Raw genomic sequence first — 23,528 nt, 5'->3', positions numbered from 1 at the left:
CGGCGGATTAGTTGAACACAATTTAGTGTTTACTATGATGTTTGATAACTGTAAAAATTTCAGTAGAGATGTGTCCACATAATAATAATGTGTGATGACATGTTTCGTGATGCGTGATAACATTTGAAAAAAAATGACCTGGCATCCCTGTAGATGACTGATCAGCATTCCGTCATATCAAACGTCACGTCGGTTGACAGCCAATTTTGACATAAGCGATCGCTGCATTTTAAATTGACGGTTTTGGATTTTTGATCAAATTTCAGAATCTAGTTTCATGTCAGTTTGTCGGTGGTATAAGCACATACATAAGACATACTTAACACTGGCGTTTTTTTACGGTACGCGTTGCCCCATAGTACTCCGTACCTCGTCCTGTACAACTGCTCGAAAAATAATGAACAAAATCAATTTTCTTTTTCTCGACTCTATCGAAGAAAATACCATAAGGAACTGTCAAAAAGTTATTTACAAACAGAGATGCCAGATGTTTTTGAAAAATGTCTGCAACTGCTCGAAACACCGGAAAAATGTACTCTTTATCGAAAAAAAAATCTATCCGTGATCCGAAAACAATTCGCTCGCGCAGGCAAAAGTCTGTAAAAATTTGCAAACATTTCAAGAAAATCTGCAAATCAATCTGCACACGGACGTCAAAAATCTGCGTTTTGCAGACAAATCTGCACATTTGGTATCCCTGTTTACAAAATCAATGCAGCATTTTGCGAGTGGGAACGAGATAAATGCAGGGCTGCACAGGTACACTGCCTTCAAAAACAACTCAAACAGTGATTTTAACTAGAGTGTGGTACCATTCGAGTAGTTCATTTTGTACCAACTCTTTGGAAGATTTTTTCCTGAGTGTTATGCCTTGTTCAGACTACGCCGGACGTTTGTTTTGGTAATTGAAAAGAGAAGAAAACAAAAACAGGTCAAAGATAAAACAAGACAACAAGAGCAATCGGATTAGGATAGAGATGTCAGCAAGTTGGCTCGCACCAACGCGAACTCTCATATGCAATTGTCTACATGTGCGGGATGAAAATAGCAAAAATATTTCCTTCCTTTTTTCTCGCATGCAACGCGAAGTTCGAAATTTGTAGGGTTGCGTCAAATGTCTGTTGGCCGTGTTACCAACTGTTTGAAGTGTGGTTATTATTGGTTTTCGAACATGATATCCGCGATAGCATGTAGCCGAGGTGATATCCGTTGACAGCTCGATTGTATGGGATATCAGGTATTTAATATGGATGGTGGTATGGCCTCGATAGCACGAATCGCCTGATATCAGGTGATATGCGGTGTAGTGTGAACGGAGTATTACGTGTGTCGTTACGTATGTTACGTGGTTCCATTCGAGTAGTTAATTTTGTACCAACTTTTTTGGAAGATTTCTGCCTGAGTGTTACGTATGTCTTATGTATGTGCAACGTTGCCAGTATGCCAGATAAATCTGGATTTTGCCAGATTTCTGTTTGCGAGCCAGACAAACAGATAAACCTCAGAATCTGCCAAATATTTGAAAATAAGCCAGAATTAATTCGCGTCGTCTCGCAAAAAGGTCATTACTGCTAAATGGGCCGTGGTTGGCCTTTACCTACCTACACCCGGTGAGAGCAAAAAAAAGGTCATCACTTTCAATTCTGCCAGGAATTTAATCCAAAAATGAGTGCCAGATTCTTGCCAGACTTTTTATTTTCGTTTTGCCAGATTTTATTTAAAACTTAGTGGCAACGCTGTGTATGTGGTTCACCCATATACCAACTGTCATTGTAGCGATTTGGAGCGATTTTTATTCTTCTTTCAAAAATCGAAGGACAATGATATAGAATTTTAAAATATCACGTTTTGCTCAGAAAATTAAATATTTTTAGCTGATATATAAAAATCGGAAATCCGTGAATAGATAAACAACCCAATTCAGTATATTTATTTTGTAAAGTATACGCCGGAAAGCTACGCTGAAAGAAATCGACACGACATTATAAAGTGTTTTGCACTTGAATTCGCCCTACTGGTCAAAGCATATAGAAATCATATGCGAAACACTTTAGAATTATTTATCGTGCAACACCTCATTTTCAAAAGGAAAACACTTTAATTGTCGTGTTATGACATATAGACATAAAGTGTTTAAATTTTGTATCTAAAATGAATGCTTACTAAACTTCAAATGATTTTTATTCGATTTCAAAATGAAAACAGTTCTACATGGAAATGATTGCATATAATTACGTTATAAAATTTTAATTTGAAGAAGCCTGTAAAGCAAACAAAGAATTTAATTAATTTGATTAATTGATTAATTTGATCAATTGACGATGTTTTAGTAAACAAATAATTGTCTCTAGCGAAAGATGCTTTCATCAGAATCTCTGTGATCTTGTGCTGGAAGAACGAAATAAGATTAGAATTCGATTCTTTTACGTGACATAAATCACTCACCTTGCAAAAATTCACAGATGTAGTCCGGAAAATCGTCGAACTTCTAAGCCGTATGACACTAGCTGACTTTTAGTCTGTCGCCATTTTTCTACATCTCAGCACAAACGGTACTTCATTTGACATATAAAAACAAAACAAATCAACTGAAAGTGTTTCGCACGTGATAATCACTGTGATGAAACAGTGGGGCAGATTCAAGTGCAATTCACTTGAAAGGGATGTTGGAATCATACGTAAATGAAGTGCGGCTCATAGATGTAAGTTGATGTGTGCGACAACTTGAAACGAAAGTGGAAAATGATTGGATTTGATAAAAAAATTCATCAAATATCAATGTAGATCTGCAGATCGAGTCATTTTCATATCCAATTGATGAAACACTCGGATGGAGCGTGCGCAGTTTTTTTAGTGTACACTGTCATTCCCTTGTAAACGATTTTCTTTATAAATGCTCGCCAAACATGTGAAAAGGCCCCATGTGCCAGATGTAAACAAGCCAAATTTTCTCGTTTTTTGATTATTACCGGTGAAATCTGCCCTAACCAATAAGATTTGTTGATAAAAGAAGTTACTCTTAATCGAACAACCTCATTTGTACGGGTAGATTAGGCTTGTATTCATTGAAAAACGTGTAATTGTGGCTTGTTCACGTATGGCACATGGGCCCTTTTCACTATAGACACTATATATAGACCTGCGGACTGAATCGCAGCGAGCCAAAATAACTGTCAAACGTGCGAGCCAAAATGAACATAACGTAAAATTTGTATCAAACAAATAACAAGAATATAAAAAAACCAGCGATTCCAGTGCTGCTGTCATTCACTACGCAGGTCTATATACATATATAGTGTCTATACTTTTCACATGTTTGGCGAGGAATATCCTAATCATGGATATTTTAACACCCCTTTGCCATCACGCCATGTTTCAAGGGCCTAACATCTCAACATATGTAGAAACGGGATAGCATATCACCGCTTCAGCCCAGGACATGAGTTCATTGTCATTCACTGTTACTCGGTATAGGAATGCCAAAGGCTCGTATTTTACAAAATTAAATACACTAAGGTCGCTTTTTACGCGGTTTTTTTACGTTTTTTACGCGGTATTTATTTATTTTGCGCGGATTTCAGTTTCTCTTCACTCGGATTGCAGAATTAACGCTGTTTTTTTTTACGCGGATTCCGGAATTTACGCGGTTTTTTTCACGCAGGTTCCGGAATTTACGCGGTTTTTTTACGTGGCACGTATCCCCCGCGTAAAAAGCGACTTTAGTGTATTTATTTCGATCGTTTATTATGGAGTGCCAATTTTACTCCATTCACTCAAACTAAAATAACATAAAAGCATTTGGCATCCCTGAATATGATGGTTTTTGATATTCGAATTCTACCATTCTTGCGGTGCTTGCTTGTTTATGCTCCGCAGTCGATCGGTTCTGTTCGGTTCAGGTTACGACGGTTCTCTTCGCTAGGAGAGGTTGTGTTTTGAGTGTTTGCGGTTCTCTATTTTCGGAAGATTCGAGTGCCGCTGCCTACGGAGAAAACGCATACTTTCGCACAAAACGGATTTTATCGCCCAGCGTACGGTTTTATTCTCGAGAAAAACTTTATTTTGTTTGCCACCATAGAAATAAATCGGAAAAGTCCTCCCGTATCACGTGCTACTAATCGACAGTGAATATTTGCCGAAAACGTGTGTTTTGTTCTTGATAATTATATTTATCGATCCGCCTACGCAGTGCTAACAGCAATTTTTAACATAATGCAGGTAACGAAATTTCGCTATTAGTGTCGTGAACAGTAGTACAGGAAATGGATTGCTCTTATCAGTAGCATGTGGCAAGCTAGCACGAGGTTTGATTACATATGCTTCCAACATGATTGAATGAATTAATATATCTTGTTAGGAAAAGCCTTCACTTCCGACTCGAATTGATATGCAATTTTGATCAATGACTGTTTATTCTGAAAGTGAAATCAACAAGCTTTTAGTCGGTTCTAGAGTGGAAAGCAGATGTGTGGATTATCAAAAGCATACGGCTTTTTACAAGATGTTTTTTTTTATCTAGACATTCGGAATGTTCTTGGTTTTCAGCTGAATTGAAACGCATAAATTACCTCTGATAGTTGCTCTCAGCGAGTCACCATTTTCGTGCCGTGTTGTAATGCGAAAATAAAAGCGAACAAGAAATAGCAAAATGGGCTAGTTAGTCATACGGGTAGCACCAAAATTAGCTTGGTTCGAACAAACTGAATTTATCGCGTCCCGAATCATTTCAGTAATTCATTGGTCGGTCGAATTGATCTTTTTGTACGGAAGTCGGATGCGACTGCAAACAAAAGTAGTCCTAACTCATTCTGTTGATTACCCACGCCTCATTATTTTGTGAGATTTTAAATTTGTGCAGTGAACCTTTCAAAGAATTCTGGTCTCCAAGTGTCTTTTGCCTGTACGGTATACCAAGCCTCTGCACACACGTAAATCTGACAGCTCACGAAGATCCATTTTCCCGGATAACACTCGATTTCAAAAGTAATACAACATCCACTGATAGCTGAGGTGGTGAAGACCTGGAAAATCAGGGAATGTCAGAGAATTCGTTCTACGATCAGGGTATATCAAACAAAACTAAAAAAAGAGTCGCCCAAAAAAGTTTAACCGAGACGCGTTAAAACGGATTTTTTGAAGTAGAATACTTCTCTCAGGAAGTTCGGCTACATAGGGATGTGAAATGAAAATCTAAAACCGGAAAAAGTTAATAATATGTCCAATTTCAAATGCTAATAAATCGGTTAATATTCGATGAATTTCCTTCGTTCTTGCAGCAATAGATTGGAAAATCTTCTAAGATTCTTCCCAAAATAAGATAATTGTAATTTTATTATTCACACTATTGTACTATTGAAAATAGTCAAGCCTTGTCAAAACGAAAAATTCGATCTCTGATTGGTCGTTATATGCTTGCTTCCCAAGTACGGTCGACAGGATCATATACCCTGCAATTTAAAACATGCTATTTGGCCTATATAAGAGCCTGTTTCAGCCGGAGCCGCTCATAATAGTTCTAGACAGCGACAACAGCAGTCGTCCTTCCTTGGCAGCAGCACTAGCCCTGTGGTTGCTCACCACGTCTCAGGAGCAGTGCGGTTTTTCTCAGCGTGTGTCGCCAGACAGCCATTATTCCCCCCGTGTTGGGGCAGCATGAAGATTGCCATCAGGAAATCCAATTTTGGAAATCAAAATGCCTTTTTCAAGGCAAATAGACAAGTCATTGAAAGTTAATAATTTTTGTCAACGCAAGCAAGCATTCTGTGTTGCATCCTGGCAATTTACATTTGTCTCACCCGTCTAATTTACTGAATGTGAAGTAGCTTTCACAGTGCATGTTGTCCGTGTATCTTGATTCCCCCAATGCACAGTGGTTTAAAAGTCGATTTTGACGCGCTAAATTGATTTCCCACGTACGTTACAATTATGACGTCTTTGGCAAAAATGGTGGGGAAGACCTCCTGCATCTTTTGGTGCTAGGAGATTTGTGATTAATCTCCCCGAAAGTGAGATGAAAAATTTATTTTTTTTGCTCCATCGAGATACAGAGTTGATGTCTTCGGTAAAGTTATAGGTATAACCAATACGACCAACATTGCCGAAAACAAAAAATTCGTATCTGCTACTTAAATTGACTTAGAGAGTTTTTATTGAAAATAGACATGTCAAAACACATTTTTCAATGAAACATATTTTTTTCTATTTTCTAGGCCTTCACTATGTTCTTCAAAGTTATTAGTAGCATCAATATACACAACTGTCTGGAAGGTACTATATTCGTATTGTTTGAAAAACTATGAGTTATGGGCTATTTTTTATTTTTTTTCGCCATATTTCAAATCACTGTATCTTTCTTAGGGGCAGATAGATGCAGATTCGGTAGTAAGCATATGAAAGTATAACAATAGAACTTTCAAACGCTGGTGGTTTCGCTAGTCCACGAGTTTCTGCTGATGAGTTGTGTTCATAACAAAAAACCTCGTTTTTACCCTCTTTAATGATTTAACCAGGTAAAATCCGAATATTTTAAACCAAGATACCACGTAATAAGTTCGTATCTATGGTGACCATCCTACCAAGCGTGGTTCAAGTATTTCAGAACATGTAAATTGCATATGCTTGTTTTTGGTTCACATCGAAGGTTCTTAATCAAAAACTATGAAAGTGCTATTATAACACTAAGTTGATAACTGTAGAACAAGCGAAGTTACCATTAACCTCTGACACAGTGGTTCCCAACCGGGGGTCCACGGCCGGCAAGGGAGCCGCGAGGCTCATCTAGGGGGCTGCGAAATTGTTGGTAAATTTGATAGGCATTCAAAATTTCTTTCTAGGTATCTTTGGGAAAGCGGACTTCCAATTATATTGCCTATTAGGACTAAGACGTGGAACAAAATAGACTTGCAGGACAATATGAGACTGAAAAACGCAGCCTCGTATTGCAATCTTGTATCTGAAATTCTTTTTGGGGGCCGCAATGCTCTCTGTACTTCGCAAAGGCGGTCGCGGAGCTTTTTGTGTTTAGTAACAGGGCCCGCGGACCCAAAAAGATTGGAAACCACTTCTCTAACATATTGTGAGCCTCTTCGGAAACACTTATTTACTGTTGTACAACTGTGCATCTGCTGGTATGTTTGTACCCGCGATATTATCTACCAACAAGCGTCCACAATGTATTAATGCATGGGTTGGCCGTAATCATCCATTTCAATGTTTCACTCCGCCAGCTTTTTGAAGAGGCTCAGGAAGTAACGAACAAGAATTAGGAAAGGTACATGAATTTACCTTACGAATGTGTCAAGTTATTTTCAAAGCTTTAATTCAACAGATATCGAGAATACAATACTCGTAAAGCTATTGGATAAACTGGCTGCTTGCTTCATCAGACCCCGTCGTAACGTTCATTCGCGGATGGCCAAAAATCACGAGAAACTATTACTTGATGATGTTATGATGCTGCTAGTTCGAATGTGTCGAAACCGACGACTGCATGGTGGTGGACAATAATAATTAATAGTTACTACTGAACGCAATAGTATTAAAAGAAATAAATACCACCAAACAAAATTCAACAATACCACCAAACAAAATTCAACAAGAGGCCTGAAAATAGAAAAAAATATGTTTCATTGAAAAATGTGTTTTGACATGTCTATTTTCAATAAAAACTCTCTAAGTCAATTTGAGTAGCAGATACGAATTTTTTGTCTTCGGCAAAGTTGGTCGTATTGGCTAAACCTATAACTTTACAGAAGACACCAACTCTGTATCTCGATGGAGCAAAAAAAAAAATAAATAAATATTTCATCTCACTTTTGGGGAGATTAATCACAAATTTCATAGCACCAAAAGATGCAGGAGGTCTTACCCGCCATTTTTGCTTAAGACGTCATAATTGTATATCCAACGTATGAGGAGTTATCAATTTAGCGCGTCAAAATCGACTTTTAAACCACTGTGCAATGTTAGGGCAGCTCAAAAGTTGTAATCAGTAACCGATTTTGTACCGCAAAATGCTTTTTTCAAGGCAAATAAAAAAATAATTGAAAATTAATAATTTTCTGGCATCAACACAAGCAGACATTCTGTGCGGGATGCAATCAAATTCTTTTGTAGTTGTCAATTTTTCACTTTATTTAGTAAACCTCCCACTGTAGGGGCAGCGCAAAGGCTGCGATCAGCATAACCGACTTTGATTAATAAACTGCCCTGTTAGAACGCATTCACAAAAGCAGTTAGTTCGACTATGCAGAGCTAATATGAAGTCGAATCAATCAATCAGCATGAACAGAGTTTCGCCGTCTCCCAGCTGCCAAGTTGCAACATGATGCAACACGCAACAGCGAGCAAACGCAATCGCTTGATGTTAAAAACCGCAATAAGATACGGGTTAAAACCGTTGCGTGTGTGAGAGCATCATCGGTGTTTATTCGCTGGATACAAAAATAATTTGTGAATTGTGGAATAATTTGTCTGAAGAACATTAGGGAATGGAACAACTGAACTGAAAGGCGTGGCCTATTTGTAGCACCCTACGAATATAAAAGAGTGTTCCTGGGAAAACTAGCTACATTCATTAGTCGGAAGGTGAGCTGGATGGACCGTCCGGTTTGCACCTGTGGCTGCCTTCAAATTAAACAAATCACTTGCCCTGTGGTTGGTCACAACGTCTCAGGCCTCTGCCTGAGAACGAACGCCAACGCAAGCGATCGGGCGAGATTTTTGCCGTACATCACCCGGCACTTCCTCTAATGGAAAAGTTGGATCATTTTGTTCAGAAAAATGTTACTGTCGGTAATATTACAGAGATGCGATTGCATTATATCCGATATGGAATTGAACAATTGTTCTTTTGAGGACAAACAAAACACTTAATTTGAAGAGTTCATAGTTTTGGGTACCAGTAGCAGTATGGTAACAGCCTCAGCGGTAGGTGCAGCCGGTACTTCCATGAGGCGGATGTTATAAGGAAGTAAATGGAAGCGGCACGGCGAAACAGTTCGGGTGTGCTTAGACTCGCGTCATTTTTCGTTGTTGATATTATTCCTCACATGAAACGACACGCTTTCGTACGATAGCGGCGGTATTAGCGGTAGATGCATTTGCCAACACTTACTCCAGTAAAGCCGTGTCTAATTTTCAATATGAAAACACCTTTCTATTGTGTTGGCCGTGCGCATTAGGCGTCTGCCAGGCTAAACGCGAAAAGCGGCGCGAACCGATTCGCCCGGCCGTAGGTAAATGTACAGCCGTAAGTAGAGCTGTGTAAAAGTATTCTACTTCAACCTTGCGGTCGTGGCTTTGCACACAACCTTCCTGTGATTTTGTTTTTTTCTCCATAAAAGACTAATGCAGAACCCCTACTGTTTAGTTCCATATCCGATCGAATACTTTATTCACTGGATTTTTAGAGTGACGGTAATCTACCGTGTGCCATGAGACTTACCGTCACCTGGAGAATGGAGTTAGGAGTTGTGGATGCGAAAGAGTGTTGGTTAGCTACCGCCTCATAAACCATAAACAGCTTTGATTTACAGCTGATTCTTAATGAAGGTTGTTTACCATATACCTAAGTGTAAGCTCGAACAATCGATCAAACGGACAATAGCTGCAATTTGAACTAATGACTGCGATTTAGAGATTTAAATGTTTTGTCTTATCTGTTTTATAACAGGTGATAAGAAATAACAATGGAGCTGGAACAATAATAAAAATTTCAATAAATTACTCAGTCATTATGTACGATATTATTTCTCCCCATTGATATTTCCAGCACGGGAGTTTTATTGCCGTAGGAATAGGGATACCATCTGGTCGGAATTAGAAATCAGGACACCTTTTCTCGGCACAAATTTGACTTAGCCATTCTATTCTTCGGTGTATGAGCAAATATAACACGTAATATGTGATTTACCTTTTAACATACAATATAAAACTCTTTTATTTACTGTACATTTGTTAATTAGTTTTTTATTTTGTTTTTTTTTACGCGTTGATATGTACCTCATGGAAAGACCGCGTGAAAAAATAATTCGAAAATCTGTGTAGAAAAACACATAGTAAAAAAGCTGAGTGTATCTCTGACTAGTCACTTTCATCAAACCACTTTAAATTGTTACGCATTAGTAGATATTTCAAAAATTCAACAAACGTAAACCGTTTCAACTTAACTCAACAAATGCCAGATGCTTAATGGTAACGGTCAACGCGTGAAAGATTCTTCTTATTACTCTGCTGAGATTCAACAAATGAAAAAAATTTGATCGCAGTGAGCGTTGCGACCTGGAATCGAAAACACTTATTGAGCAATTTTCAAGAATTCTGCTCATTACCACACAACAAAATTAAATATCTTAAGAAAATCAGAACAAATGCTAAAATATAAAAAATAAATCAGGACGCCTAAATAGAACTTCAAAATCAGGACATGTCTCGCTAAATCCGGACGGATGGTATCCCTACGCAGGAAGCATAAGTATCACATATGTTATGGGATTCTGTAGCATATACCTTCAAAACTAAGTCATCGAAAGTTTCAAGGGAAAATTGAAATCAAAAGTTAGAAAACAGTATTGTGAGAATTGTGAATTAAGCTTCAACTTATTAAAAACTAGAAACATCATATCCCAATTCGCTCGATTAGATCTTTTCCTACGGAAGCCAGATACGGCTGTAAAGGGTGATACAGAATCCAATATCATAATAGTTCGTACTAGTCCCAATTCCTTCTGTTAATTTCCCATACCTCATCCCGCATGTTTGTACAGTGATCCGTTCAAAATTCTGTTATTCAATGGGGCCAGCTTCTAGACGTTGACGTGTGCAATGATGAATGTATGGTCTATCCATATTTGATTAGATAATGCGTCCTTGCCCGCACACATCTCATCAGTCATGCCAAGATGACCTTCTAATTGATTGTGTTATCGCTATTCTTCTAATCTTTTTCTCTTGCTCTCGTTCGTTGAAACAAAATCAATGATTTTTTTTCACCAGACCCCGAGTTGATAACGAGATTCGCTATTCCCACAACACTTTAATTTCCAGCTACTTTCTCTTAGTGTATTTTGCTTAGTTTATAAGCAAACTTGTGTTCACGTCTAACGGCTCTGTGTATGATGGATTTCTAATGACCAGTATTTCGATTCTCTATTTTTAGCTTCACTAAAACACTGCTGGCACAGCGTTTCCATTCACCACATCGTACTTCCGTCAATCTGTAACTGGCGGAATTTGTTGGTGAATATCAAGCATGCAGCATAAGAAAAGAGTTTGAACAGCGACTGAAAACGTGCATGCGAAAAGTGAACCTGTTTGTTCGTTTAGTTTCTTTTCTTATTTGGCTCCATGTGATTTGAATGTTTGGCAAAATCAACTAGTAACCTTAGTACCACAGTGAACGGCTGGTTTGCAGAACAAAACAAGTGCAGGTCTGCTGACCTTCCAAGTTACTCTTCTACTGTTGCGTGAGCCAAGGCTTTGGTAATGGCTACCAATGATAACCAAAATCTGCTCGATACCAGAAAAAATGGTTCCATCAGTATCGTTGGCAAAGGTAAGTTAAGTGAAGAAAGCAACAGTTTAATTATCAATTTTATTGACACTGTTTGTAGATAGCATTGGAGGTAATCCGATTATCTAACGCCTAAAAATGTTTTGTTTTCGAAAGATAATCTTCTGTTTCTATTCTAATTAACCTTTAAGCTAAGATTAGAAACATTACCTGCGTCTCTAGCAGATCATAATCATGATTTATTTAGTTAAAGCATTTCCTCATTCTCAACTAAATGAATGTACTTACCAGTCAGCTCCAGGCCGAAGTGTCCCTTGCTGTTCGAAGAAGTCGTCTCCATTAAACTCGGTCCATGGCTGCAGCTCGCCAGCCATGTCGTCTGCGGAGGCCCCGCAGGTCGTCTTCCACTTGAAACGAAACTAAATGAATGTACCATGTTTTAATAGTCTTTAACTAGTAATCTTTGAATTTTGCTACACGATTCGCACGCTGTCAACACGGGGTACTGGCTACATTTTTCGGAACACTTCAGGTCAAGAGCATATTTTTTCATAATTATTTTTGGATGAAGAATCGTTTTGAGAGACGGATTACTTTAAAATCGATTTTAGTCGGCTAAAATGATTTCATAGATGTGCTTGTATTAACCTCCGGTATACGCAAGACAGTCTCGTGCAGTACGTTTATGACCGACATTCGTTTACCGTGTCTTTTTATCCACCGCTCACAACCATGGGTTTTTTCAACTTGTTCGTATCACGTACTGCTTCCGTTTTTTTTTTAAACATAAACCACATAAAACTACTAGTCGTTGAGTGAAGACGCTTCGCAGAGAAGAAGAAATCAAAGGGGCCTGTTAAGGTATCCGATGCATAGCGTTGTAAAAGTAACCATAAAAACGTGATGTTTTATCCTTTATCGCCTCTGAAACAGGTAGTTTCAGTACATTGTAGGATATCAACAGATATTTGTTACATTTTCTAGAGTTTGTTGTAGTAAAGGAACGTTTAGATGAAATTCAAGTGGTAATCTCCCCCAATAATAGACAAAAGATAAAGACAATTCGACTAATTGGCCGGAAAATGTGATATAGACTTGGAAAAATGTCCCACGCATCCAGACGAGACTAGAACACGAAATCTCCCTGCCTCCGGCATGGTGTTTTATCCAATTACCGATAGTCGATGATACACAAATATGTGTACTCTGTTTTTGACGTAGGATTACGTCTTACTTCAGGTGGGTGGCATGTCGTAAAAAGCGTACCGATAATGCTTGTGGTAGTGAAGCAGTGTAAAGTCGTCTTTCTGTCTCGATTCCATTTCATATTTCCATTTCGCAAATGTGCTGAAAAAAAAATTACCTGACGCGTGGAACGAGAACCAAACAAACCAGTTTGGACACATACGTGTGAGTGTGTTGGTAATTCCCGAATAATTCCGATAATGCTTCTTTCGGGTGTCGTCCGGGACAGAAAAATTGTAGTCAGAGACAGAAAAAAAGTGTAGTGAAAAAAACATTTTCGGGGTAAAAACTATAGTCCGAGTGTAGGTACACCGCGAAAACTAATTCGACATATGTTAATGTATTCGTAGTACAAATGTTGCGTTATGCATTTCACACATTTATTGTGCGATTTTAGTGTAAAATTTTTGCGAGAAGACACATTGATTGTACAAGACTTGAACTTTTGCGTGTGTATGTAGAGAATGTTACCACAATATATCTAACTAATGGTAGCAGTGGTCATAGGCTCCTACAGGGTGTAGAGGATGTGCGAAAATCAATCTCATTTCGTTTTGGTCGCCATGATACGCAGATAGGCCGTTGAAATGTAGCAACCAGAAGACTAGTTACCCAGCACCGAATACTGTATTGATAACACATGGACAACACATGGAAGTATTATCGAGTTATGATAGTTATGATGAACGTCACGCCACTGTAAAACTGCAACGGATTTCAATCACAGTTACAGTTTGATAAAAATCAGAATCAAACATCCTTCAAATATATGCCTTGAAAAAAGCCGTGTAATGCAATCAACATTAGTTATCCAATGAACCATGACCATGACGGTCATGTCTCGTACGCTTACTGATATTACATCACCCCGCTGGCCCGCTTTGTGATGCTTGTTATGTCATGTTATACCTGATGATTTGTATTCATACGTATTTCGTATTCTCAGCATTATCCGCATTCGCAAATCCGCAAACATGTGCAGTGGATTCTTTTTAATTAATATAAATAAATGCATTTTGAACAGACCGCATATGGCATTCGCCCGGAGATAATAGGCCGCAGGGCAAATTGTTTATTTTATTATTAATTTAAGAATTCCATCTGATCTACAACGATCTACATGAAATGTGATGTGGATGTGCTAAAGCTCATTTGAGGTGGTCACAAGGTTATCCTTCTCAAATGTGCGTAAAAAAACCCCAACAAACACAAAAATAACAGTTATTCTTTTTTTTTTTTTTTCAATTGTATGACAATCACAAATCATTTTCTAAGATTCTACGGCGAAACACAGAGGAAGGTATATGAAAATCAAATAGATCACTGTATTGATTAAACTGGCGTGCCACTGATGAAATCGGAGCATGAGCAGCATATTGCGTCGATTGATATTCAATTTGCTGCATAGTTCTCGATTGTAGAACTCTGAAGGTGCATATACCCTAATTTGTGATAATAATTCAGGCGCATCGGCTTCAGCAGTAATCAACTTCGATAAATAAATACAGCTTGTGTTGCGCGTCTACGTTGGGCTAGCGTTTTAATTCCTAGTAGATGACAGGAATCTTCATGAGGCGGCAGATTTTGCGGATCGTTTCATAGAAGATGTCGTAGCGCATAGCGGACGAGTTTTCGCTGAATGCTTCCCAGTCTATCAATCCAATTGGCCTGGTAAGGATTCCAGACGACACTGGCAAACTTCAACTTCGAGCGAACAGTGCAATGTTTTAAAGCATAACGGATCATCGAACTCACGAGTAATTTTAAATATGAATTCCAGTTGTCGGCTTGCATTATCAATTGTCGAAGATAGATGAGACTTAAACGATAGCTTCTCATTCCGTATCACTCCAAATCTTTAACTCAATTGACTCTGGTTAACTTGGTTCCAACTACGGGTGCGGTGGTAACTAATAACGAAGCATTTATCAATTGATCAATTGATTTTTTATACACCAATTGTAAAACAGATTCAATAGGTTCTGCAATTCTCTGGAATCCTCGAGTCGGCGGATAAGCAGAAATATTTTTAAATCGGCAAAAAATAATCTACCACCCCGATTGAGAAAATTGCCGCATCGTTTAAAAATATTGAGAACACTAATAGGCCTGGGTTTCTACCCTGTGGTACGCCAGAAGAATTTGTGAATTCGGCGGAGTTACAATTTTCAATCTACACACAGAGTTGTCTGTCAACTAAGTAGGATTGCAGTCATTTGCAAAACCTTTGAGTACAGACAGGCTTAGTATGGTTAACGGTGTCGAAGGAGGCTCTCAGATCAGTGTAACTCGTATCCACTTAGGCTTTGGGACTCATATTTTTAATACATAAGGATACGAACTTCACAAGATTTGTTTCAACGGTACGACCACGAAAAAATTTCAAAGAGCCAGGTTAACGGTGCAGCAAGAATATCTGAGCACTGTTTCATAACAGCAGAAGGAATTATTCCTGGTCCAGGTGCAAAAGAGGATTTGAAACTACCTGCGGCAGAGATCACTGATTGTTATCACGCAGAAAAAAAAAACGTCCAGATTGAGTACTGCTATTGAATACGCTAGCGAGCTGCTGTACGAATAGATTGCATTTATCAGCGGGTGAGGTGGCAAACACATCGTTGAGAAACATAGTCGAAGGAAGGCCATTTTGTTTTCTTTTGGTGAACTTTTTGCGATACTTATTGTTGGCATCGGTGAAGTAACGTTTTAAAATGGGCAACGCTGGCTAGTATAAGCTCGCAGAGTCCTTGCTCGAGATCTTTTCAAACAGCACAGTTTGAGGTTGGATGGACCAGTGAGGTTGACGAAGAGGTACAGCAATCAGTACACAATCTAACAATATCTGATTGTGAATAGCTACGGCATTATCGATATCAGTAAGCTACTCAACTGCGCTCCAATCCACTTGCGTCAGAAGATCCCGTAACGGTTCAACGTTCGCTCTACGGAAGTCAAGCTGATTTATACATGGTTCATCAGAGAATTCCATAAGGTGACGAGTAAAAAATTCCGGAGAAACAATCGTTTCCGGTGCCTCAGAAACATGGCAACTGGGGTAACAATCGTCATTTACAAAAACAAGATCCAGGCGATTAGTGGTTGCAAACATAGCTGATTTGCCTGAGGCCATAAAAATTACTATTTTTATCACGAGCGTTACAAGCTTGGCCGATACTTTTTCCGTTATTTGACAGCAGACAAATGACGTCGAAACAGCAATCCGTACGCCGCCATCACGCACAGAGTATGGTATGGCGGGACAAAAATCAAAACTACATAATTTTGTCTACTAATCACATTGAGTAATAGGGAAAGTTTTTCATCAACTTTAGAGCTACTATTTGCATAAAAGTCTTATAAAATTCGCTGAATCGCAAAAGTGTCCCAAAAGTTAATTTTCTAATCTAATACCGAAAACCGTTCGTTATTCGGTGAAAGTTGCCCATAGTGATGAAAACTGCGTTTAAAATTTAGTATTCAATTTTACATAATTGCTAAAGTGACTCAAATGCAATTACAGGCGAACTTCACAACACACTTTCATTGCATACATACAACTTTTTTCCCAAACTATTTTTTTTTCTTGTAACTTTTTTTTGGTACGATGTATAAGAACCATAAATATCTGCTCACGAATTGAGAACTTTTCAATAATTTCCTCGTTCTTCAGGGTTTCGACATCTGCATTTTCTTTGTTGAATTCTAAAATGACCGTTTGAACTCAAATTTTTCATTACACATCAGAGTGGTGCAAAAGTGTACTACGTCTCAAAACCTGAGGGCTCGCTCCTCAAATGAAAACTGTGGGTGCAAGAAAGAATCTTTACTATGGCAGAAACTTTGGGAAATGCAGCTTAGAGGGAGGGTGAACAAGTGCGGTTTAGAAAACACTGATTTTGGAAGTTTTTTTAAACATTTTTTCGAGGTTTCAATACAATTTTGTATTTTAAAATTTCCAACGATTCTTCAGTGATCAAACTTCAAGCCATTTTTTTTATCAGCTTCCCGCTCATATACATGTTAAGCCACAAGTTTTTCCAGTAACATTAAATTTTCGCACGGTTTTTCAAACTTCCGCTAAGTGCAACATAATTTATGGACACTCTAAATGATCAATAGACCATTTTACGAGACGTTTCTGAACTTAACTCATAAATGAAATTTTGACAGAAAGCTCGGAACCGCTGACATAACGCACGTAAAAGCATCATCAACAGCAGCGGGATCCGTGGCACCTGTCAGTTCGTGAAATGGTCTATAGTAACCTGAGATGTTGACAAGATGACCAACATATTGTTTAAAAGAGTTTCAATACCAATTTCGAAGTTATTTGAAACATAATAAAAACATGTACCTTATATCGAGATAAAATGTACTATGGAACGGGGTGAAATTGATCAATTTTCATAACATTTTCCAATTAACTAGCTTCATGTACATTTTTCCAGAAATACACTATGGTCGCTTTTTACGCGATTTTTTTACGCGGCTTTTTTACGCGGATTCCGGAATTTACGCGGTTTTTTTACGCGGATTCCGGAATTTACGCGGTTTTTTTACGCGGATTCCGGAATTTACGCGGTATTTTTTTTTGCGCGGATTTCGGTTTCCCTTCACTCGGAATGCAGAAATAAGGCTGTTTTTTTTTACGCGGATTCCGGAATTTACGCGTTTTAGTGTAGTAAATATTTAAAACAAGTACTGGTATGTGCTTTAGACATCCTCTATGGCTGTTGGTGAAATTTCTATCGTCTACTTCATGAAATAAATTTGAGAATTCTATAAGGTACTATGAGATACATGGGGTGAAATCGATCACCCTCGAAATCCATACATTTTATTAAAAAGTTGCTTTTTCTCGATATGTTCAAGATAAATGATGATTTGTGAACTGAAAAATATCATTCACAGCTTGTTTGGAAACGAAATTAACGTTATTTTAGGTTAAAATTTATTCATTTTGGTTCACGAGCTGCAGTTTGCTAAATTTTCTCTCATTTGATCATCGTTAGATCTATTTTAATTCGGTTTGTTGCAAAAGCGCAACAACTAGCTCTGAGATTATATCTATGTGGTTTCATGCAAATTCATCAGTATTACTTTGATGGTATGGAATAGTCATTGTTGAAAATTATATTTTTTGAGCTTTTATCAAATTCTATTTAAGTAAATTCAATACTTTTTTTGTTAATTAGAAACTTGTTCAATCAAATTTGATTGAGTTTTGACTGAGTTAGAAGAATTTTCAGAAAATATGTAAAATGTAATGTAAAAATACCTTTGACAGGTATGTGAATCTTTCAAAAGTTGCATTTTAGGACACGTAAGCATTGCCTAGTGTTGGAAGATCAGTATCTTTTGATTAGTATTTTTTATCACGAATTTTCAGGTGATCAATTTCACCCCACTGATCAATTTCACCCCATTCCACGGTACCTTATACTTATCAAAACGATCGTTCAAATACCCGGCACACTTCTAAACTAATAAAATAATATGAGTTTTTTGATTTCAGTTGATCCGCTGCGTCGCTATCGTAAACACCGCAAACCTCTGCCAAAAAAAGCGTTATTATGATAATATTTTATTTTATGCAGGTTTCGTCTGCTAGTTTTTGGTTTTTGGTGTTCTTGTTGTGTAAGGGTGCTTTTTTAACATTTTTTGGCAATAACTCGGTTTTTGTGGAAGCTATCTATTTTGTGTCTTCTACAAAGTTGTGTTTCAATGATATACAAATATATGTCGAACATTATTACCTTCTAAATGTTACAGTTTTTTGTATATTTTAAAAGAGAGGAGGTTGTATCCAAGACACGCCGCTTAACCGACGTAGAACTACGCACAGTATTAAGGGGGGACCGTACTTTGGAAAGTTGAAAAATAATGAATTTTCGTGATATTTTTTTCGGATGTTTAGAGAAAGGTGAAGTGTTTGGACATTTCGGCTATTGATTAAGGTATACTTTAAGATGTATTTTGTGTACCATGGGTGCAAATATAGTGAGTAGTAGCCTATTGGCAGTGTTTTTCTCGAAACCATGTTTTTTCAACAGGTGGTAAGTTTTTCTCAACATCTACCAAACCGATTTGGCTAAACAATTTTCTCAACGTGTAGAAATGGATTGTCTAACTTGTTCCATAGACTATCTCATCGAATCTCTTCAACCTCACTTTTCTGACAGTTGGTGGTAACTTTGTTTACGTTTTGGATTTTGTGCTTTTTTTCTGGTAGAGCAATCATGTGCGTAGTGGAAATGCTGCTCAATTTATAATTGTTCTTAGTGTACTGCACCGCACGCACAACATTCAAAGGGCATTTTTGTCACAATAGAAATGATCTGCTATAATTGAGAACAAAACTGCATCACTCAAAGGTAAACAAAGTTACCAGTAGCTGTCAAACTCAGGTGCGTGAATTCACCGTGCGATGGTCTGTAGCCGTTTTTCGATATCTGATTTTTTCAATGTTTTATGAATTTTTAAATAGTGATTTTTCATGAAAACCAAAATTTTGTTTTACCAAAATAGCCGCAATTTTGGCAATTTCTGGAATTTTCAAAAACGGCCATGTAACAAGTTAGATAATCCATTTTTACAAGCTGTATAAAAATTTCAGCCAAATCGGCGCGGTAGATGCTGAGAAAAACGTACCACCAGTTGAAAAACATGGTTTCGAGAGAAACGCTGCCAGCAGCGTAGTACTCACTATATTTATATCCAACACATGCAAATTATATCTCCAAATAATCTTCAATCAATAGCCAAAATATTCGAACACTACTCTAAACATCCGAAAAAAATCACGGAATATTTCATTTTTCAAACTTCCAGAGTTGAAATCTGGCGCTCGAGATCTTTCGAAAATACGATTAATCTTCATTCACTTGATTTTTTTTGCATTAAGAAAGGCACAGTTTGCTGTTCAAAATCTGTAGGGGAATAAAGGCACTCTGACAACACGCACTGTGAAAGCTGTTTTCACATTCAGTAAATTAGACGGCTATGACAGAATTTGATTGTTAGGATCCAGCACAGATTACTTGCTTGTGTAGTCAAAAAATTATTAACCTTCACCTTGGGGGAATAACGGCACTCTGAAGACACACGCTGAGAAGAATCGCGCTGCTACTGGACATATGACCAACCACCGGGCAAGTGATTTGTTTGATCGTAAAGTAACTGATTTGACTAGGGACACTCTTTAATAGCCGAAGGTTGCTATGAAAGAGGCCACGCCTCATTTCTAAGTTTTACCATTCTCTCATGTTCTTCAGACGAATAATTCGTTTGCTCGCTGTTGCGTGTTGCATCACGTTGCAACTGAGCAGCTGGGGGACGACGAAATTCTGTTCATGCTGATTGATTGAATCGACTTCAAATTGTTTCTGTAAAATCAAATTAATCACCTTTGTTAAGGTGTTCTGACAGGGCTGTTTGTTGTTCAAAGTCTGTTATGCTGATCGCTGCATTTGTGCTGCCCCAACAGTGAGGTAATTAGATAGATAAATCAGAGGCGACGCGTGACCAAGTGGGCTACCTGTTCAATCAACATTTGCAACACTGAAACAACAGTATCGTGATAACAGTTTCGAAAACTTTTAACTCTCTACATTTTTATCTCTCTACATTTATCTGTATGGCAAAGAAATTCTACGGTCTATTATGACCGCGAGTTTCCCGATAATTTTCTCGTAGAATAATGATATCTGCATCATTTCATAGAAGAAAACTCAATGATCGGTTTTAGTCGTAAATGATTCTGGATCCGTCGAAGAACTAGAAAAGTTCGCTCGACGGATGGCGTTGTGATATGCAATGTCAGTATCATTCAGGTTTTGTCCAACGATAATTAAAATTATGTTTATGATCTATTTGCCATGAGTAAAAAACCTATCTTTGTTCAATGCTAAAGCGTTTCCTTTAACGATGTTGAAATTTTAAACTAAATGAAAGCAGCGCGTAAGAAGACAAACGTATACTATGCGGACTATGCGAGGTTCAAGTTTTCGAATGAACACAATGGGTGTAGAGGTTTGAATGAAACTATACATCGACGGAAGAATTCCACCACATTGACAGAAATAATGAATGAATTTGCTCGTTTTTCATTTGCACTACGAGAGCTCTGAAGATGGATCTGCGAACTCTCGCGGCCACGTGGTCTCTCTCAAATTTTAATGACGTCGAGAGAAGAAACAGAAAGGCATAACGAAACAGATTACCAGACACTGAAGAGAGGTGGTGTGTAATGAATGTTTTCTCTCGTTGACATCGGTTTTGTTCAGCAGAAAGTTTGAACCAAAAATGTTATTTTTACGCGAGGTGTCGCATTAGTAGTGGTGAGCATAGCGGACTGCGTCTACCCTGCCACACTTGAAGGTGCAGAGAAGTGTTGAACGACGGTTAGTTCAGGTGAAAGGTCTGAACAAACGGTATTTATTATTGCGTGTGGGTTGCGTTGCGTGTGAGTTGTAGGGCGTAATCTGAAGTGTAGCCCATCAGGTTACATTCTTCACGGTGCATAAATTTCCACTATGTTGAAAATAAAATAAGGATGTTCGGGATAACATTGAAATTACAAATAATTTACTCCGATGATTTTTCATACACTCTCAAATGTGAAAAAATCACTTTTTTTCTGAGATTGTCTACCTGTCCTATGAACAGGTTGAACAGGTGGACGAGACGCCTCTGAGATAAATAAAGTAAATTAGATGACCGCGACCGAATATGATTGCTAGGATCCAGTACAGAATGCTTGTGTTATTGCCAAAAAATTATTACCCTTCAGTTACATGTTTATTTGCCTTGAGAAAGGCATTTTGCTGTTCAACATCTGTAAAAGCTGTTTTCGCATTCAGTAAATTAGACGGCCGCGACAGATTGTGATGGCTAAAATCCAGCACAGAATTTCTTGTTGCCAACATAAGGCAAAACTTCTTCGCGGGAAGAAGGCCGAAGCCCTTAACTGGCAAATCGAGACGTTTGGTGCTACCTCACTGCTGTTTAGATATGCGATGTGACTTGTTTACTGGCGCAACCCGCTATGCTGCCGCTAACTAGGTATACTCTTCTGTCGACCTTTTTAGGGAAAGGCAGCAAGCGACCAACAGAGGACGTAATTTGCGTTTCAACAAGGCTTGACAATTTTCAATAGTTCAATAGTTTGCATAATCAATCAGCATTTTACTTTATTTGGGCGGATGCGTGTATAATTTTCCGATCAATTGCTGCAAGAATGAAGGAAATCGGTTGGAAACAAACCGATTTGTAAGCATTTAAAAAGGGACAAATTTCGTCCCCTTTTCGTTAATAGATTTCCTATTTGCATCCCTATGTGGTAGGCTAAAGAAAAACGTAGTTCTACGTCAAAAAAATTCTAATTTTAAAGACAAGTTTAATATGAAACGTTATACATATATCCAAAACAAGAAAAGTTAGGAGAAAAGTGTCTTCAGCAAAGTTTTTTGTAAGAACTTCTATAACTTTGCTGAAGACACCATTTCTTTAAAGTGTAAAGCTAAAAGGTTAGATTTTGCAGCGCCTCTAGCGGTTGAGTTTCGAACTAAAACTCTTTGACACGATTTGAGCCTTTTTATACACTAAAAAAATCTTCGGTCTGAAGACAGTATGTCAATAAAACCATTATTTTAAGCTCTCGTACCACTGTGCGGTGCCAACTGTTGGCGACAAATTGGTGTGCATTCCAACTATAACGTCCCGGTTATAACTGGGCTGGTCTGCTCGGCGACGTTTCTAAGATTGACGGTAAATTGGCCAGTTTTTACGGGAATTGCGAGGAGTGATTTCATTCTGTTCAATTAGACTAGTGACTTTCATGGTTTCTTTACGCATCTCAGCCTTCAATTCATTAATTGCAGCTGTTTGCTGCATGATCAAATTGGCAGTAGCGCTTCCTAGTGCAGCAACCGTAGGACAAAAAGTGGCATTAATTTCAAACACGCGTCGCAAAACCCTAAAATATTATCCGAGGACGCCTGGAGCTTTGTCTAATATTGGTTCTTTATTCCAGCACATTTAAAGTTTGCCATAGTTTCGCAGTAGCCCTAGCATATCATATGACCGGACTCTTTCGTAGGTTTGACGTACTTATCACAAACAAACTCCATTGTTTATCACACGCACTGTTCGAGGCACAAAATCAATCGAAAGTAAGCACTAAATAGAGTGATGCTTCACGTTTTCACAACACGGAAAGTTTTTATCAAACGATTCGTCAACGTGATAAATAAATTAAAAAGCACAGAGAATTTAAGCTAAAAAAAAAACAAGAAAAACGGCAGTTTATACCCAGTGAAAGAAATGAAATGATTTTGAGCTGATTGTTTTTTCATCTTGAGTTGTGCACATCATGAAGTGCACAGTTCATGACTAAAATTGTATCCTCTCAATACGTAATAAAATGTTGGTGCCTTGGTCACTCGGAGATGACAAATACAACAGTTAACTACATACAACTCTGAGAATAGAGTGATGCGCGTTGCTCCGTTGTAATTCTCTCTTCGTACGTGGCGCATCGTAGGAAAAAAACCTAAATTAATCCACCTAGCGGTCAGACTCAGCCTTTCTCATTCAAACTTATTATTTGTAAAAATAAATTTACATGAATGCTTAAATCCAAAAAGGTATATTCACTCTTTGGGTCCAAAAATATTAATGTTGTAATTAAAGTATAAAATATGAAATTTGACGTAATGTTAGTGCTTCTGAAATAGCGAAATATAAGAAATGACTCTTAATTTCGAACAAT

The 23,528-nt window shown here is 38.0% G+C and overlaps 1 protein-coding gene across 1 annotated transcript in view; it reads left to right on the top strand.

Annotated features, from left to right (window-relative positions):
* The first annotated feature begins 3,852 nt into the window (after window positions 1-3,852).
* Window positions 3,853-23,528, top strand: part of LOC129718182 (equilibrative nucleoside transporter 1) — a 54,379-nt gene continuing 34,703 nt past the window's right edge. Inside the window, exons 1-2 of the mRNA XM_055668675.1 lie at window positions 3,853-4,218; window positions 11,159-11,554. Coding sequence (XP_055524650.1) covers window positions 11,485-11,554 — 70 coding nt within the window. The 5' untranslated portion in view covers window positions 3,853-4,218; window positions 11,159-11,484. The remainder of the gene's footprint in view (window positions 4,219-11,158; window positions 11,555-23,528) is intronic.

Source organism: Wyeomyia smithii, chromosome 1 (genome assembly GCF_029784165.1).
Source record: "Wyeomyia smithii strain HCP4-BCI-WySm-NY-G18 chromosome 1, ASM2978416v1, whole genome shotgun sequence".
In the NCBI taxonomy this organism is placed as follows: domain Eukaryota; kingdom Metazoa; phylum Arthropoda; class Insecta; order Diptera; family Culicidae; genus Wyeomyia; species Wyeomyia smithii.
This window is presented reverse-complemented; position numbering and strand designations above follow the sequence as displayed.